This window comes from Polyodon spathula, chromosome 16, assembly GCF_017654505.1.
Source record: "Polyodon spathula isolate WHYD16114869_AA chromosome 16, ASM1765450v1, whole genome shotgun sequence".
In the NCBI taxonomy this organism is placed as follows: Eukaryota; Metazoa; Chordata; class Actinopteri; order Acipenseriformes; family Polyodontidae; genus Polyodon; species Polyodon spathula.
The window spans coordinates 5442684-5462605 of NC_054549.1; the positions used below are offsets into that span (position 1 = coordinate 5442684).

At 37.2% G+C, this 19922-nt stretch overlaps 1 protein-coding gene across 3 annotated transcripts in view; it reads right to left on the bottom strand.

The window, feature by feature from the left end:
• The window catches only part of LOC121329018 (tyrosine-protein phosphatase non-receptor type 11-like), a 52031-nt gene extending 36323 nt beyond the window's left edge, over positions 1–15708 (bottom strand). For 2 of the 3 annotated variants that reach the window (XM_041274208.1, XM_041274207.1), the window contains exon 1: positions 15608–15708. In XM_041274208.1, the coding sequence (XP_041130142.1) occupies positions 15608–15621 (14 nt within the window). In that variant the 5' untranslated portion in view covers positions 15622–15708. Of the gene's footprint in view, positions 1–3281; positions 3525–15607 lie in introns of those variants that run through there. The other variant, XM_041274209.1, reaches the window with a different exon arrangement.
• Between the last annotated feature and the right edge of the window lie 4214 nt (positions 15709–19922).

Sequence of the window (19922 nt, forward strand, 5' to 3'; positions counted from 1 at the left end):
ATAGTTTTTAGTGGAAGCAGGTACAGTCATCGAATTTGTTTAACAAGCACACACCTCCACTTTTTTTTGGTTTTTTCTTTCAATTTCTTTGCTACAATTTAGACCAGCTTTTTATTGACTGTGGTGACAGTTCTGAGATTACGTTTTCTTCTGTACATTTTAAAACAAATGTGTTTTGGGGAAAAAACATATATTTAGTTGGAATAACTGCATTATTAATACACCCTCTCACAGCCTAATTACCAGCGTAATGTGTCCTCTACTCTGGGGATTTTATGGGTGTAGAAATGACAGCTGCTTCAGAGCAGAGTGATAATGAGTGTACACGGTCATGTGGAATATCAGAGAGAGATATTTCAAATGAAACTCACCGCACTTAAGTAGACAGGCATGGGCAACGCTTCATTTAGCATGGCATAAGTATTCCTCGAGGGAAATTGCAGCAATGACCAGCAATGCTCAGAACTGATGCTTTGCTGGTTTCTGTCTGGTCATGCTGGTTCAGGAGGCTTGTTTCTGGTTGAAGAGCTGGTTAAACTGGTCCATTACTGTACAGTTCTAGTCTATCATTTGTCTACACTTCTAAATAAAACAGAAAGACCCATGTAAAACTGTACTACATGCTTTCAAACGCATGAAACGTTCTCTTTGAGCCACTGCCCTAACCCTAACCCTAATTAAAGCTTATAGTTGATTTGACTCCTGAGACAACTTTGTACTGCAATATGGTATACATTACCTTTGTTTTCCAGCTTATTCAAAATTAAAAGGAAGTTTTCATATTTTTTCATTTTCACAGAATATCCGTACACCAACAAATTTGTTTGTCTGAAGAGGTATCAGAAGTTACACTTTTACTCAAAGCTGTAACTGCAGACACAAAAGTTTCCTCCTCTATCAGTTTCAAATGGTAAGCGTCAACTTTGCTTTTATATTCCAACTTTACCTGAATTTTCTATTTTGCTTGGTGAAGGCACCCTTGTAAAAGTTTACTGCAGTATTTTTAGTTTGACCGTGGTTTTTCCCTGTTGTCATACTGTACATTTGCCATAGTTTATTTACATGCTTTAATACACGTTGCTATGCTTTCATAAGGGCATCTTATAGATGTAAATAAGCAAACTGTGTGACTGGCTTTTCTTAGGTTTGAAAGCCACTGCAAACTGTAACGGTTTCAGTTAACAAGCAACACTGTAGTAATAATGTGGAAACTAGAGTGTCTTTATTATAACTATTAGGTAACAAACACCCAATCCTGCTTATTACCACTCCTGTTAATATCACCACTAACAAGTCCAGGCCAGAATATAATGGAAGTCAATGGGAGATGGTCCTGATAACATTAAAATCGATCACATTTATCAGCCATACAACTGATTTTCATCCTGCTTAACATTTGGAAATAAATGAAACTGGGAGATTGACAAGTAAGGAAGGAAGTTGCTGTAGTGCTGCTGTACTTTATTGAAATGTTGCAGATATGAGAGTAGCACAATATACCGTAAAAACGGTGTATAAGTCTCCCCCCACCCTTTTTGAGACAACAATTTCAGGAAAAAGCATATAGGTCACACCGGTGTATGTCGACCCCTTTTTAAAAAATACCTATAAAATAGACTTCTACAAAGTTTTTATGTGTATAATATATATATATATATATATATATATATATATATATATATATATATATATATATATATATATACATGTAAATACAATATATGTGACTGTAGAGCAGAAATGAATGACTGAGATTAGCTGATTAGCTTATTTTGCCAGGCTGTTCATGAACTCAACTCCACCTATTATCACCACTTTTATCAAATACTGTATATAACAAACCTATAATTACACAGTAGTTTCCAAAAAGTTAGTAACGTGTATGATATATATGTGTTCTTAGCTGAATTCTCAATTTGTAAATTTCTTTAAAATTTGCTTTCATTTTCATCCACAATATTATCAGAACGTTCACACATACAGTACATCATTACCCCCTCCCCGCTCAGCCAACACAGCAGAACCAAATTGAGTCATGGAAATTCATTATCTGGAAAACAACAACAAAAAAAACGCCCGAGTCAAAAAAAAAAAAAAGTAAATATCCAGCCACAGTGGCTGTTTAGATAACGCTAAACGTTTTGATGTGTTTTGTTGCCTGTTTTCCCTTCAAACTAATCCTGGTTTGAACAATTTAAATCAAATTAACAAAATAAAAACTAAATGATGTATATTGTATGTTTTCAACAGCTAAGCAGTTTTATAATATCTGCTAAGCAGCACTATAGATATACATTAAACACTGCATTGAAGCCAATTTCTCCTCCCTCATTTAAAGCCCCAATAGAAAACAGTATTTTTTTATTTGAATGTTGTATATGTAACAGAAACTTAAAAGAACAGTCAAATTCTTACACTTATAAAGAATCCCATGTCTTCGAACTTATAAATATCTGCAGGCAAACTGGTTTATAACTAACAGTACGAATGCATGAATTCCTGACAAGCTTACAAGTGTTCTCCAAAAACACTGAGTAAACACTTTTGGCCCAAAAAAGACAACAGATGATATACAGTACTGTCTTTTTTTTTTTCTTTTCTTCCGCACTATGTTTAAAAGGCAAAACGTTTAGTCATGGCTGTCTTTTAATAACAAAAAAGAAGACTGGGCTTCAATGCGCAACGTCATTAAGAAAACAGTAGGACAATACATATAATAGGACTCATCAAAAATGTGTTTTAAAGACTTTTTTTTTTTTTTAAGGACTGTTTCTTGAAGAGTGTAAACTTTGTCTCAGGTTAAAAATGAGATCAACCCTTTAATTAAACTCAGGAGAAAAATCGATATAAAAAACCTAAAATGAATTAAAACCAAGTGAAAACCAAACCCTGCTACTGCTCCACAGTTACGCTGTGTCTTTTCTGTTCTGCCGTGCAAATCAGCACTCACATGTGTTTATTTATTCTTTACGTGATTTATTCATTTGTTTCTTTTACAAAGATTTTACTGGCAAGCCAACGTATCGGATTTACGACGAGGACGTGATGGAGCAAGAGTACATCACAAAAAACAAGAAACTTTTGCAGTCTGCTCCAGCCTTCCATCAATCCACTGGAACTAAACTTGGGAACACCGCAGGAATGCATCTCACCACCACGAGCCCACCGATCCAGCACAGAGCGCTACGACATTTCAAGTCAGTTGCTGCTTTAAGATAAAAGAAAAACCTGAAGAAAGAGAGAGAGAGAGAGCAAAAGAGAGAAATAAACAGCTTCCCTACCTCACCATACTTGTCACAGTTTGTCAACCCTCGCCAGAATAAAACTCAAAGCCGTTAATCCACTAAAACCACAGGACAGTTAGGCAAGTAAGGCCGGGCGGAGGGAGGGAGGGGGGGGTGGTCAGAGGAGAGGAGGGTGCAGTTTAATCTCGGATTTGGAGGAGTGTCTCTGCCATCAGTCCTTCAGCAATTGCAGCTTCTTTAGAGCTAATGTGAATGAGAGACTACCACCACCTTTTTTTTTTTTTTTTTTTACATTAAACGAACCTTTGACGGAAGAGGAAGTCTGTGTCCTATCTGAGCAAGTAAACGCAGGTATGGCTTAGAAACAGCAAATTAAAAAAGAAAAAAAAAAACCATTGATGTATGTATTGTCCATGTTAGAAACACATCACCTCTGAACAGTCCCTGGGAAGGGTAACCCTCAGCAATTTCTGCCCCATGCTGTTCTATTTTAAAATGAACTACGATGATATAACAGCCAGTGGGGTTTATCCAGGTGTGAAAGCAAATAAATACAAACAATATGCAACCCTAACTTTTATATATGAAAAGGGACATGAATTTTACTCAAGGTCATGGATCACTCTGCTAGACAATCTGGGATCTAAAGATTAGCTTTTTCTTTGGACTGTGACTCTGCTGAAGTTCTAAGAATCGGTACCAGACACATACATTTTGAAAATATAAATTCTTAAAAGAAAACATAGTTACTGAGTACGTTGTGTTCAGTACAGTATGGAATTTGAATGCATCAATTTCCCAAATAGCAGTATGAAATAATAATACAAAAACATCATCGCAGCATAAAACTCCAGTTGTGCATAGCAATAAGAACGGTTAAATTCTAGAGTTAAGTAGTTTTAAAAAATGGTTTTAAACTTGCACACAGGCAAGTAAAAATACTCAAAATAGCTTTACACTGGTGCAAAAGCTTAGATAACATGTCAAGTTTGAAAATTATAAATAAATATTAAATAAACTGTGTCTATGATATCCAGTTAAAAGGGAATACAAGATAAAGTTTATGCATACAACACATTGCGTTCAAGCAGTTACCATTATTTTTTTAGGTACACTTAACTCACTAAATCAAGTGTGAATTCTGAATGATGAAAACAACCATGAGATACACTGTTGAGGAGATAAACACATTATACAGAACAGTACAGGTCCATGCTAAGTCTGGAACAGTCAGTTTCAAATGTGACATTTATAGGACGAGCTTCCTCAGCTCCAAGTCATCATTTATTCTTATCCCGTTTCCAGTCTTGTGCTTTCTTGCTGTATCACATAGCTTGTACTGCACATTCTGTTGTTGACTGGGGGAAACCCCTTACTGCCAAAAATAGCACTAACACAGCTTGCTAACACAAAACAGAAGCTTACTGTACTTAAACAATTAGACAAACGTTTTGAGAATCACCGGGCTTGTACTAAATGTGTCGAATTCTGTTACTATTTGGTTTTTAAATATACTTTATAAATGATTATTATTTTTTTCTTAAGCAAAGAAACTGCTTGTATTTGTAAAAGGCACACTAGCCTAAAAGCACAATTAACTTGCATATAAACTGATTTTCAGAAAACATTTTACCGTCTTTTTGTGTATATATATTATGCTAAGAAGTAGGTCAATAAATTACCCCTCCAGGAGGCAGTGTTTGGACCCACCACTCTTTAGATTATTATAATAGTCCCGCAGGATGACAAAATGCTTGGGCTTGCCTCCTTTGCCATGTTCCAGCGAGCCGGACAAGCTGGTCATGCACTGTGCCACTTCATACTAGCAAACATTCAACAGTGGGCAACAACCCCATTTTAGAATATTGTAGCACGCATGGTTCTCTCCATCTAGGACCAAGTACTTCCACGATGGCACGCTGTTGGCATTGTTTCAACTTTATCAGCACCTTTGGAACCCATCACTTCAACAATGAAATATTGAACTGGCCAAGTTCTGGCATCAAGCTCCGCGCATATAAAATGTAGACGGATATAGCATCATGCCCACTCCAACAGCCAATGACCCTGAAGAGCCCTGTTCCAGGGGCACAAACACATCGACTGCCTCTTAGCTTCTCCATTTCTAAACAAAATGTGTCTTTCTTAGGAGGGGATTATATACAGTAGAACAGAATTTAAAATGTTTGTTAAGTGGAGCAAACTGAATGTCCATGTGTGGAATGTTTGTTTAAAAAAGTGTTAATTGCAGACAGTAAATGCACTTCGAAAGAGGAATCCTTCACATAAGAAATGTGTGCAGTTTAAGATGTGCCAGTGCGTCAGTTTAAGGGCTTGTGTTAAATGTTTTGATAACCTGGTAAGGTGTATTGGTAATTGAGTTTTAGCGATAGAGATTTTTCTCAAATCGCTATCTAGAACATCTTTGTGATCCATTTAGTACTTGGTGGTTATTCTAGTGTACAGTTACTGTATAGAGATTTCACTTTTGTTATCTCATCTCACATGAATGTTGGCTCCACCACTGCCATTTGTAACAGTTGTGAATAAAATGTTAATATGCCCGATACTTTCTTTGGATCCCTTGCCAAGTCAGGGAAAGGGATAGAGTTTTGGCAACCAGATCAACGCAACTGTTGCAAATGCCAAGCCAAGTTGGCTGCAAATAAAAAGCATCCAGTCCAAGCCTGGGCCAACAGGGGATATGGGTTTTAATACTGAAATGCTTTAAATGGGAGTTTAGATGGCATAACCCCCAGTGCCCTTTGTGAAACAAATAAACAGGTATATTTCTAGAGCCGCTTCTTTTGTTCTGCATCAAAAACACAATAGGGTCCCTCAGCGGCTCACCTAGTAAAAGCACTGGAACTTTGGAGGACAGCGAGTCATGCAATCATGGTTTGAATCCTGCTCATGCTAAGTTGCCGATCTTGGCACTCCCATGGGATTAGGGAGGAAAATCAGCTGGAGATAACTGAGATCAGCAATCTCATACTAGTCAGGCACCCCAGGCCACTGCCTCCAGGAATAATGTAGCTGTATATGTCGAAATAAGGGATTTTATTATTTTTTTTTTAGTAGTTGTCAATTGATTTAACCTAATTTTTTCTCCCAATTTGAAATATCCAATTATCCATTTTTTAGACTCAGCTCACCGCTACAACCCCTGCGCTGACTCGGGAGAGGCGAAGATGAACACACTCTGTCCTCCGAAGCGTGTGCCGTCAGCCGACCGCTTCTTTTCACTCTGAAAATCCGCCAAGCAGCCAACCCAGAGCTACAGCATCGGAGGACAACGCAGCTCTGGGCAGCTCACAGGCAAGCCTGCAGGTGCCAGGGCCAGACTACAATGGTCGCTGGTGCGTGATGAGCTGTGGACACCCTGGCCGACCGAAGCCCTCTCCCCAGCACCTTGGCTCACCTTTTACCGAGTGGCCAAGTGAGAAAAAGAAAAAGGTTTTACTACAGTCTTTTGAGGGTTATTTCTATCAGCCAATGGCATTCCAGATATCAACCTTCACTGGAATTTCTGCCCCTCTCAGTGAGTACTGCCATTTTCATGAAGCGATAAAACCTAAGGGGGGGTATTCATTTTTAGAGCTGCAGTTTTTCTTAATCATGTTTAGTTTTACACTATAATGCCTTGTTTTACTATACAGCCCATTCACAGCCCCCTGTGCAGAAAGCAGACCATGTTGACTGTCCAGTTTACATTCTTAAAGCTTGCCCCATCTGTTAAGGTACTTGCAGTAGAAGTTACGATCAATGACATATTATTCTTTTGTATAACAATTTTTCCATAATGAAGCAATTTACAGGAAACACCTACAAAGCTGAAACTTCCAACATGAGCTTATAAAGCAAGAGTTAAATAAATTATAAAAACGATTTATTCTTTTTTTATTATTATTTGCATCATGTTTGGTATTAAAAAAAAAAAAAAAAACACAAAAAAAAAAAAACAGCAGCACACCAAAGCAGACGTTGAAAATACATTTCTCTGAAACCAGATGTTGGTTTTTCCACCCGTACACAATTTCTCATTAAGTTCATTAACAAGCATTTTCATTTATAAAAATCGCACATTTCAGAACACATGGCATGCTGCTCCAACCTTCAATATTGAAGTGCCTCCCTCTTTGTTAAAATTGAAAGTTGCTTTGCAGCACATACACAGCTTTCCTTTAGCATACAGCATTCATATAATATGAAATCTAATGACATGTTTGTGTTTTTACAATGACGTGCGTTACTTTTAGGAACATATTCCAATGGTATTGCTAAAAAGAGAACATCAGGTAACGTTACAGGCATAATGTTACGATACAGAACTGCTTCTAAATATGGATGTAGTTTCAACTGTCACTCAGGCAATTGAGCCAATTCATTTGTTTTATAAATTCACTACTTTGGTAAAAACTCAAGAAGTGTTGCTCTGTGCCTTTGGTTTTGACTGTTGCTTCAGGCAGAGTTCTGTTAAACTCAGGATCTTTCACAACCGGACTACTGGCTTGATCAATAAGCGATTCTGCTAACTGTTTTTAGGCAATTCCTGCAAGTGGATGTTTAAAAACCATACACAGCAAGCTACTATAGATGAGTGATGGTGCAACAAACCAGCATCTTAACCATTATGCAAAAGAGCCAGGCTCTTCTGCATTTGTGGTTTTAGAGTTTTTAACCTCCTCTTACCTCACAGCAGCACAACATTACACTCGGACAAACAAATATAAACATGTGTACAAATATTCTTATAAATATTATTTGTAGCTGAATATATATATATATATATATATATATATATTTAAACACACCAAGCGCACTGCATTGTAATGCAGCAGTTGGTTCCAACAATTTATCAGCACATGCTGGATTGTAAATAAGTATAAATCTATAAAGAGGATCCAGAATCCTGAAATGGGAAGACAGGGTTTTTATGCCGTGTTTTTTTGGAAAATAATAATAATACAAACTTAAATGAAATGGATGCAGTAATTGTATCAATTAAATATGCAGTTAAAACCAAGATTAACTGAGAGTAATGTTTTTAATCTTAAAATAATGTCTTTAATTTTAAGATTAACCGCAATTAATATTTGGAATCGCTTGACAGCTCTAAAATTATATATATACACACACACACACATTCTCTCTCTCTCTATATATGAGTAATATAAACCCAGTACCCCATTAAATGATACATTAAAGGCTAGAGAAAAACAGTAGAATGCATGTTATTTATTTTTCATAAATGATCACATATGACTAAATAAGAATAGACACTTCTGCCACTGAACACAAGCAATACTTGTGCAAATATCTGAATAATTGTCCCAGCACTACTATGAACTAACACAGCTTGTCTCCAATGATAAAGTAGCAATGCTTTTTCCTTGTTTGTTTTTTATTGCTTTCAATGACCCATGGGTACAGTTTATTTTTGTTTGTTTTTTCACCCTTTCAGTTCCGTGCAGAATGCTCATCCTTTCCAGACAGGGTGATGATGTCACACCTGCTTTTCTGAGACATGCAGTCAAATGCCAAACATGGAAAAGATGAGAAAACAAAGGGGTGGGGGTCAGAGAGTAGATACTGCATCATCGTCCTGTATGGAAAGCAATCAAAGGTGAAGCTTGCAGGGGGTGTATATAGTTTTTTTTTTTTTTTTTTTTAATAATGCAGAGTCTCTAGTTTTTATCCCATTCCCTACTGCTCTGCCCAATTCTGAGAACCCTTGCTTGACCCAATAAGCTGCTTTTCCAATACACGGCCATAAATCAGTCATGCTTCATAACATTAGAGGGCAGGTAACTTGAAGCAGGTCCACCGGTAACTGTTCAGTTCCATGAAGAGCCATAAAAGAGACACGTATGGGAGCCGTTTTTACACTGGAACAGGTCTTATTTTTCTCTGTACAGCAACGATCAAGGATTACATTTTCAATGACCTGTTTACTGAATTCCAGCACATTGGCCCAGCTAAAAAATTCATTGAGGTGGAATATCCCCATGCAAGTAATAAATTCCATGTGACACTGTCCCTTTCAATTTGCATTTCCATGATGTTTAGGCTTAATTGGCCTTGCAGAACTGAAATGAAACTGATTAAGTGCTCTGCATGTATGTATTTAATCTCATAATGCCAGTAAATCAGTATCAGTAAACTGCCCTCAGGTGACCCATGGCAGCAGTGACAGTCCAGCCCATCAGAAGCAGGGTGAAGGTTTGCAAGTAACCAATTTGTGTGTTACTGTGTAACCTGCAGTTTCTGACAACGAGATATTAAACTTGGTCCTGGGCCATGTTTAATAGAGTGGTAATGTACCACCTTTGAGTTTTCAGATATGCCAAAAATCACCAGAACCTATTTTACACAGACCCTCACCCAAAGTCACAAGAATGACTTTCAGAAATCGTTATCAGCCAAGTCCCTAATGTCAAAAAACCCAATGTTTGACCAAAAGGTATAAAAAACAAAAGTTCTTCCTTCCTTAAACTTTCAAAAACTAAAACAAACAAATTATAGATACAGGCTACTTACTACTTTTATTGTATCGAACAAAAAAATTCAGTGTGTTCTATGTTAAAGTATTAAACAAGGGGTCCTTTCTTAGTTCTGGGAAAGCTGGAATATACGTTAGCAGTGTATCCAGCGAGTGGTCAAGCTGTCAGCGAGGTGGGCTGGGGTTAAACACCATCCTGTCTATGAATATTAATATTAAACCTGATTCCGACTTAAGCATGCTACTCAAAATAGCCTAATCCGCTGCAGTTTTTGGATGTTTGTCTCCGTGCTTCGAATGATTGCTGTGTGCAGTATCTTTATTTTTAGTTCCTGGAATGCGCCTTGCACGGTGTGCTTAAACTTTGCTTATCGGTTACTTGGCTACCATTCACATCAGAGAACCAGAGGGGAAACCAGTGGGCATTTTTTTTCTAGTTAATCATTAAAAAAAAATACTGAAAACATATGTATGCTTTTGGCTGTAACATTTAACAGCTGCGCCACTTCAGCCAAAAGAAACACATTTTCAAGCAACCAATACAACAAACCATAACTCCCTCACCAGGTATTGTATAGTGGAACAAAAGCAGCCATTAATAACACATTCTGTTTAGGTGGTACAGGGGAAACTTTTTTATTTTTTAATTTAACTTGTTTTTTTAAAACACTGGTTGTAAAAAAAAAAAAAAAGCCAGAAGATTGAGGTCAACATTGGTTGTATTATTTCAGGAGGAGGCAGAACAGAAATCTCTTGGCCCTTAGTTCTATGCATATATACAGTACAGTGCATCCTTAAAAGGTCCACAGTGTTGCATTGGAATATACTGACTATGCCATGTGCGTCTGGGGTCCTGGCAAACAATAAAAAGGCAACTGCAAAGTACAAACACAGGAAAAACATCTGTAGTTCAAGCTTGTTTATTCACCCCAAAGAACAGTATAAATAAGACATATCTATTAATGCGGGCTGAAGGAGAAGCACTGGTAGGAAAACCGGAAAAAGAAAGATTATCAGATTCCATCTTCATGCTACGATGGAAACAGTTCCACGATATGGAAAAAGATAATTCTCCCAAACGTGTTCAGAATCCTGAGGGTGTAAAGTAGAGCCAGTGCTAGTCCTTTCTACCAGCACACTCAAACAGGGAGGTGCCAATCCTTTAAAACCCTTAAACACAACACAATACCAATGAAAAAGCCTCCGGTTTAACTGAGAGCCAGCCTAGCTTATGTACATGTGACCCCCACTTCCTCTTGTCTGTTTAAGCATGGCAGAATATTCACCAAAATGTGCCACATGGCGGGACTGGTCTTTGATGCAAATTTCCCTACAAATTTAGGGAAAATTGACAGATTTTTGCTAGATAGTGTGAAGTCTCCTCAGCTGAGGGCTGTATGTAAAAGGGGGAAGTCTCCTCAGCTGAGGGCTGTATGTTAAAACCTCTTCTTAGCTGTCAGCAGGTCTTCCTATCTGTCTCAAGTCTCAAGTCTCAAGTCTCTTCCACAGTTTCCTGGAAGTTTTGGTAAGCTATCTTATTGCTTCACCTTGGTTTTCTGTCTTCCTGTCTTGCTCACCATCCTGTGCGGGGCTCTTTCGTTGTTTTAGCAAGTTTCATTTACTAGTTTAAACACAACACTGACTTTTTTCCTAGAAAGAACAGGGACTGCCTACATCAACAAATTATATATATATATAATCATTGGCACTTAGTTTTGTTTTTTTAAACTACAGAACACGATCCAAGATCAGCTCAACAGCATCATTTCCACTTGCAGATCAACATCTATTATTGCTCAATGTAGTATATTGTATATCTACTATGGACAGAGTGTTACTGGGGCACAGGTTAAAAGAAGATTGCATTAATTATCATCAACTTAAAGTGTGAGTAATATCTTATTCATTCCTGATATTCTAACACCTGGGCACAGTGCAATTTTTATTTTTGCAGACTCTCAGTAGAAACAAGCCTTATCCTGGTAATCTTTTAGACACACAACACCTCTCACAAAGAGCCCAGCTATCTCTGATGTCAACTAATTGTGCCTGTCAACATGGTTACAATGGGATGGAAATAGGTTTTTCATATTTGAATATTCTTTCCTTTTTAATTAGCTGGACAATAAAAGTAGTATTCATACCTACATTAAAAAGGTATTTTTTTGCCAAATACATTTCAAGCTGTTATCAAACATTCATTTTTTCCCCAGCTCTACAGTCACTTGCCTGATTTAACAAAGCTGAATGATTCGACTCTAAAACCTGAAAGATAATCAACAAAATACAGCTTTCTCCTACTGTAATTAATAGTCTGCAGTTCACAGTGTTAAATTGTGTGAATTTCACCTTGGTTTATTACAGTAATTGGTCTTCCAACAGGTTTTGAAAGCTGGCTCCATACCATATACTACATCGCATGGGATAAATGAGGTCCCACACCCCTAGATCAGCAAAGATCCAGTTATGAAAACTTCAAGGGGGTGAATCTTGTTGAGTTTAGTTATGGTAACTCTACTTCTTTTCGGTTTCGTTATTTAACTATCTACTGCAGCTTTCCACTTCTACAAAAGAGCCTTGTGGTACACTTACATGTCACAAATGTCTTTTGAGGCACATATTTCTGTTGTCAAATCCTCTTTTTTCCCCATTTACAGAAGATTGCCAGAGTTCGACGTTTTCTCTCTCATTTTGATTTGTAACCTCTAGGCTTGACAATCGTAACCCAATGTTTGCAGGCCTCCCATCTAAAGCAATTGATAGTTTACAAATAGTTCAGAATACAGCTGCCAGAATATTGACTAGCATGAAAAAGTACCACCTCATTACATCAGTCCTGGCTAAACTTCACTGTCTTCCCATCAAGCACCGAATCTCTTAATCTACTTCTCCTGACGTATCGCTCCTCAAATGGCACATTGGTCCTGCTCACTTTACTGAATTACTGTGCTATGGAATGACCTCCCCATTGACATCAGAAGCTGCCCCTCGGTTTAAAAAAGGTCTTCAGACTTATCTGTTCGGTCTCACGTGGATGAAGGCCCTTGAGAAGCAAGTCTCTTATTGTTCTCCGCTATCTGCTTTTATAGCCCAATTTGCTTTCATGTATGTCCTGTTTTTATGAGTGGTCTGTTTATTTCTATTTTACATATTGTATTTTTTTTAAAACTGGAAAGCGTCTTGATGTGTAGGTGTGCACGTGATATGGTGCTTTATAAATGGAAGCTGTTGCTGTTGAATCTCTGTAGTTTGTTGGTTGGTTTGATGGATGAAGCTATTTTTCTATAAACAGCTATTGGCTTCCAAAATAGTTCTTATAGTTGGTAGAAATCTCCCCACCCTGTCCCCATGAGCTCTACAAAAACCTGAATATCAAACTCTTGTTTACATTTTACAATCTTATCTTATTGAGACCAGCAATAAGACACCAGCTGGTTTGAAAACTAAAACATATTTTTCTTTGTGGCAAAGATTCATACATTCCTAAAGCAGAATGATTAAGTGCGCTGTTAACCACAATCACTGATTACAGATCTGTGAGTATAGCATAAGGATGCAATAAAATTTACAAAATATGGAAAAGCCTTTGCTTTTAATTGAGTACTTTCAGGATTATTAAAGGTTTTTCAAAGAACAGTAATTCCCCTGATTCTGCAAGCCCTGAGCCAAAGCATAACTGGCTGTTTGTCTTTTCAGTCTAGATGCTAAACCATTAATACATTGCAACAAGCACCTTTCAGGCACATCAATCAGTCCATTTAACTTTGCCTTTTTCATCTATATGTGTTTTTTTGTATTTTTTTTTAAAGAACTTGATAGTTTGACACACAGGTACAGTGTAGCGTGGAATTCTACTGTTTTTTGGTCACTGTTGTGGGAACGTACAGGAGAAGAACCATAAAAGGAGTCAAAACCAAAGTTTTCAAATCCGTTTTCTTGGGTGTTGCTTCTATGTTCTGGCAATAACCCAGTTAGCCCCACGGGGATATCTGGTAAACCCATGCTTGCTCACACCCATGGCTGGCGTTTTATTTCAGAATTGCCAGCGGCCATGCAGTTGGCAAAACAAAGCTGAATGTGGAACTGCACTGATTCAGAAAAGACTTGGTACAAGCTGAATCTATCTGGTTTAGAATGTAAAAAAGAACAACATATACAAAATAGTGAATTTCTAAACATTATCATATAATAGAAGATGAAATGGTTTTGTTTTTAATAAATACAATCACCCAGATGATTATTATACCCCTCTTGTTTCCTTACAGCTCCAAAAGGCAATGGCTGCCTGTCAGGGCTGCATTTTGCAGCAGTAGGAGGCTATCGGAGGCTTTCTTCTCGTTTCTAAGGGCAGTGAGTAAGAGCTAATAGGGGTAGGTCTGTGACAGCTATGGTATAGTTTCCCTTTCCTCAGCCTGCTTGGGCTCTATCCATCACCAGGCACGCTCTCTCGCTCTCAGACAACACATATTCGTCCATGACCGAATTTACATTAGCAAGTTGAGGGACACCTGTGCAAACACACACAGGGTTGTTAATATAAAAAATAATAATAAAAAAAACAGCGTGTCTAAGCAAAGGGCTTTTTTGTGTGGCTTTCCAAACGACAACAACAAAAACAAAATGTCGCTAAAATGTTGACAGTTTATAATTCTAACACTTATATTTTGATTTACAGTATAGTTATTTTTTAAAAAAAGTAAACAAAAACGATTCCAAAAGCAGTTTAATTATATATCAACACTAATTGAATCACAAAATCAATAGTACTTCACTTAGCATTACATTAGCAATCAGTTTCAGCGTGTGAACACTGAAAGAAAAGCTGCGGAATAAAGCACTTTCATAGGTACACAGTCACACAACACTGTAAAACAAAGTGTACTTCCGAACAGTGCAAAAACTAGACAACTAGTTTGCTTTATTTTCAGTTTCATAGATATATTTAGTGTATACAGAGACACGCACAATACCGGCATTTGTGTGTGTGTGTGTGTGTGTGTATTAAAATGCAATCACTCTAAATACAACATCCTAACCAATACCGTTATCTACAAAACTTGCCGAACCCTACTATTGTTAATTTATATAGTATAACAATATTTATCATTACTTGTGATTATTTAAAGGGAAACTAGCTCGGTACCGTCATGCATCTGCATTTTGCAAGACTACCACACATATTTCTTATATATCTATATCTATATCTATATCTATATATATATATATATCTATATCTATCTATATATCTATATATATATATATATATATATATATATATATATATATATATATATATATAGCATACGCATGCACTTCTGCAAATCTGACGTAAACCTGCAAATGCCATGTATAACTCGTGAGTAAACAGTAATGCGCTGCACTCACTCGCAATGAAAAGCCATGAAGAATACACTGCTAGCCAGCCCACGCAGTCACTTCAAAGTGCCTTAGAATAAAGCGTATTCAAGCAGATAACCGCGGTACTGTACCAGTACCTCCGGAATCAAAATAATACACAAAACATACGCCAAAACTGCATTTTGCAACGCTGTAACAAAACATGAGGCAAAATAAAACAATGCAACTGGAAACAAAGCAAAAAAAAAACAGAGGCGCTTTGCAACATTGTATACCGCTATTTTAACATGCATACAGGGGGCACCGGCTACAAACATGTAACAAGAACATTGTTTTAAAGCCAGGGGCCTGGCGGCAATCAGGGTTCTGGAGTAACAGATTATCCCAGACCACTAAACTGCAAGTCGGATATGCAGTCAGACCCTACCCTAGTGAACCACAACCCGTGGGTATATGTAACTGATGAAAACAAATCGCGTGTAAGGTTACAGCCGTGCCTTACCTGCGAGAAGTCATGTCCGCTTCCAAATGCTATCTGTTTCCTTGAAATCGACAAGTCCTTCCTAATGCTGTGTCTGTATGTGCATCTGTCTCCGTGTTAAACAATGCATAACTCGCAGAATGTAACAGTTCTAGCCCCGCCTCTGGACCATTCGCTCCCGAGGCTTTTTTCTTTCTTAAAAAGACAGTACACCTACTCCACATGAACTACTCCCAAGCACAATTACTTGCTTACATCTCCCTTCTGATATTTATGTTCCACATCTTTCTAAAACTTCATTATAAGACTCCAGTTGCTGAACTTTTTAAACCAACTATTGGACATTATTGGACAGCTTAGTGAGGGACATTACATGTACAGTGTGTGGGCCTGATTTATCTCACAGTAAATAGTGAAATGGATCACATTTCTACGCATTGGAATCTCACTTACGTAAAAGCTTGCGTTTGGAAATTTACAAGTACAGTATATAGTCATATATGTGAAAGGCAAACAGATATAATATAGTACAATTAATGCATAGTAGAGATAACCCTACCTTTCAACAAATACTGGAACATATTAATACATGCAGAACCATTCACACAAAAGCAGAAACCTTATGTCAGGGTTTGCAGGAGAATTATTATCTCTTTTGCTAAAATAAACTAATTCAGTTGGGTCTGAATTTAGAAATACTAAAAGAAACTAAAATGCAACGACAAACATTTCACCTGGAAGTCTTTATCGGTGTCTTCAGACGCTGTAGTGGTTTGAGACGATATATTATTTGAAGTGTGGACTCCACCCATCGATCTGGATCTGAAGTTGACGTTGCTTTCTGGGATGCATATACAGTAAGAATATGACCTGTGGTGCATCGAGTTGCAGAAGGCTCAGATGCAGAAGGTTCTGGAAAGTGTAGAGTTCCAGCCTGTTGGAAAGTGTTCAGCAGTGATCTCTGCAAGGTTATTAACCCCATAAGACAAAGAACTGTGAAGCGGATGAGCATGATTCAGAATGACCCTGTGCACTATAGAACTGTTTCTAGCAGAGACTGTCTAAAGCCTGGTGAGGCAGCAATTATCACTTATAATGAGCTTTTTTTCAACCACTGCTAACATTTATTTTCTGTCCAGAAGCAACATGAATGAAACTTCCTAGCGGTTACTGTGGGTTTGCTTGTTACATTTGAAGAGCTGGTGGGTTGTATTGTAGTAAAAGCATAATAAAGTGTGGTTTGTGAAAATGTGGAAAAGCAAAGGGAAGCATAATAAACTCCAGACAGGTATGGTGAAATTCAGTAAAATAAATAAATACAGTATAGTAATGCATCGTACTACAAGTGTAAAAACTGATCAAATATACTGTGCTGCTATGAATCCAAACTAAAAGAACATTCTGTTTCAACTGGAATCTCAGCATCAGTCAAAGCACTTCCAAACGTACCTTTCTGCAAAGTGATCTTCATAACATGCAACTGTTCACTTAGGCTAAGTACAGCTGTTAAACATTAACAAGCATAAGCTGCTAAGCTGAATTGAGTGCCTCCAGTAGCAATGAAAGCAATGCTGAATGACACATGATGGTTTACCATTCTGAAAGCAGTTGAGTTGAACTTATTATTCACCTGGCCTGCTAGTTTTGGCCAGTTGTAGCTGGCAGCCAATCCAATGCCCTGGGCTGTTTAAGGAGACCTTAAGCTTTATTTATAAATCTGTTACAAAAACTTTAATAAAAAAATAAAGCTTATTTTGAGGTTTTGGACTGTATTTGTTGAGGAGCGTTTACAAATAGTCTTTGTCATTATACCTTTGTCATTGCATCTGGAATAACCACCTGTTTGTGATTGGGTTAGAATCCAAAAACTACAGTTAAACCTTGTCAAAACATCATATACACCAACACAAATATAGAAAAATGTCATGCTTCTCATGTAGGCATTTCCAGCACTGAATTCTCTCTCATGTCCTTTTAAGACACCCTTCCTTCTAATACAGTATTTAAGTCTCTAGAAAAGCAATTTGAAGATGAATCTGCCGATGCACTTGTGTAATGTAGCACATTGAATATTGCACAGTGGTGTTTCATAGTACTGATGTTATGTAATTACTCTATTTATTTACATTTCATAAACAACTGCAAATAATTAAAACTAGAAGTCTATTGGTCCTTCGGTACTGAATCTTGATTGAACTTGAATTAGGACAGGCCTCTCTGAACTGCTCCATGACCTTGTGCAAACATGGTAAAATATTCATTGAATTCTGCAGATCAAATGGAGGGATCAGTGGTTGAATTACCAAGCTCACCAGTGACAGGTGCTTCCTTTCTTCCAACTGGAATGACATGCTCAGATGAGATCCTGAGCTTGTCAGGGCACGGGCTAGGACTAGCAAAACTAAAATAACATCTTCTCGTCACCTCTTCCAAAAGCGGAAACCCTTTCCACAAAAGACCCTGTCTCCTCCTTCATTTGACACACAGTCTCCTGTACAGTTCCTCACTGATTACTTTCTTTACATCATAAAACAACAGTAATATATTTAAACTTGGGCAAAAAAACACCTGCCAAAACCTCTTTTTTTTTCCTTTGAGAAAAACGTCTGAGTTTCCGACCTTCTGTTGAAACTCTATATATATATATATTTGAATAATATATGAATCAAAGATATATGAATCTAACAATCCTAGACTTGTGAAGGCAATATGTTGTACAGTTATCAATTTAATCTTCTGATGAAAAACTAAGAGTTGTGCAATGCTTCAAATCAATAACCTTTGGTTTGTGAAATGACTCGCTCCATTCTACAAAAATGCCTACTCAAAAGGTCATGCTTAGTGAAAGTATTGGACTCGAAGCCATTCACTGGAAAGATACTTGTTCTTTCAAAATGCAGAACTGTGAACGTACGCGTTTAAAAATGACCATTTTAAAAACGTCAATAACTTGGAGATAATGAGAAATTTTAACAGCAATGGAAAAAAAAGATACATTTGTTTAGAATGGCAGACTCTTCGGAGTCAAAGCTTACAGGCTCTCGAGCTGTGGTATAACATGCAAAAGGAGTGATTCAGTGCTATTGCTTAACACAACCATCCTCAAACACGACTCTTAGAAGAAGCCAAATTGCTGTGGTTACCTCACAATCACAACCGGTACTCTAGTGCATCCTGTTTACCTAAAAAGCGTTTCCTGTTTACTGGTCAACTGGTGTGGCTTAACCATTAATCTCCATTTGATCTCCCCTGGTAGAATTCCATAATCACGACTTTCAAAAAACCACCAAATCGCTCTTCTTTCACCAGTATGGAGTTTCAAGTTCAAGCGCCATCTTAGCAACACTTCAAAAAAATAAAAAAAAGTCAGCAAATGAACTGGACTTCAAAGGGAAAACGATAACACATGAATAGCTTTCAACTGTGTTCATTTGTTGGCTACTCTATCGTGGTAATTTTAAAACAAGGTTTAAGCAGGCAATTTTGGTCCTATTTAGTAGACAAATTCTGCCTGAGGTTGTCTTACTAAAATCTACAAAATGTGTACATGTTAGCATGCTAGAGAGAGACAGATTGTGTTATATGATAGTAATAAACTTACTGCAATAAGTACAGTCATATGCTCTGTGTGTTCTTAATGGTTATACTAATTTAGTTTTAAAATGAAGACTCAATTACAGACGCTCTTAGCCATAGCTGCAAACAAATGTAATTGTTCATTACAGCCACCAATCTAGAACAAATCACTAGGATAACATTGTAACTATACTTATAGCAGATTTTTAAAAGCATCAAATAAAGTGAATATGATGTGTAATGATCCACAATAGATAGCAGAGCCATATTTGCAATACCAGGGAATGTGGATTACATATTGTACTTTTGGCAATGCTGATAAAAACTATTACAATTTTTGTATTTTAGTATTACCGTTCTATATATATAACGCTAATACATAAGGAGTGTTTCTGGTAATGGATGAAATACATAATGTACTTTTAATATGGTCTATTTTAATATTTAGTTTTGAATCGTAGAACAAACATTGCCTCACTGGTTCTGTACTGTAAAGACGTCATGGGGAAAACTGCGAGAGGCTTGTGTAACTCGTGAAGCAAGATACTTGTAATGGAAGTATCCAAGTGCGTAATCTTTGAAGTCCTCCAGTGAAATTAGCCTGTGAGAAGGCATCGATCTGGTACACAGAGGATGTCTTGTTTTAAGAAAGAAGTGGTCTCATTGAATACCGTAATGACATAGTTTACTAGTAGGAACTCTATTTAAAAAAAAAAAAAAAAAAAAAAAAAAAACACAATAGTGGCAGCATTACAAAACC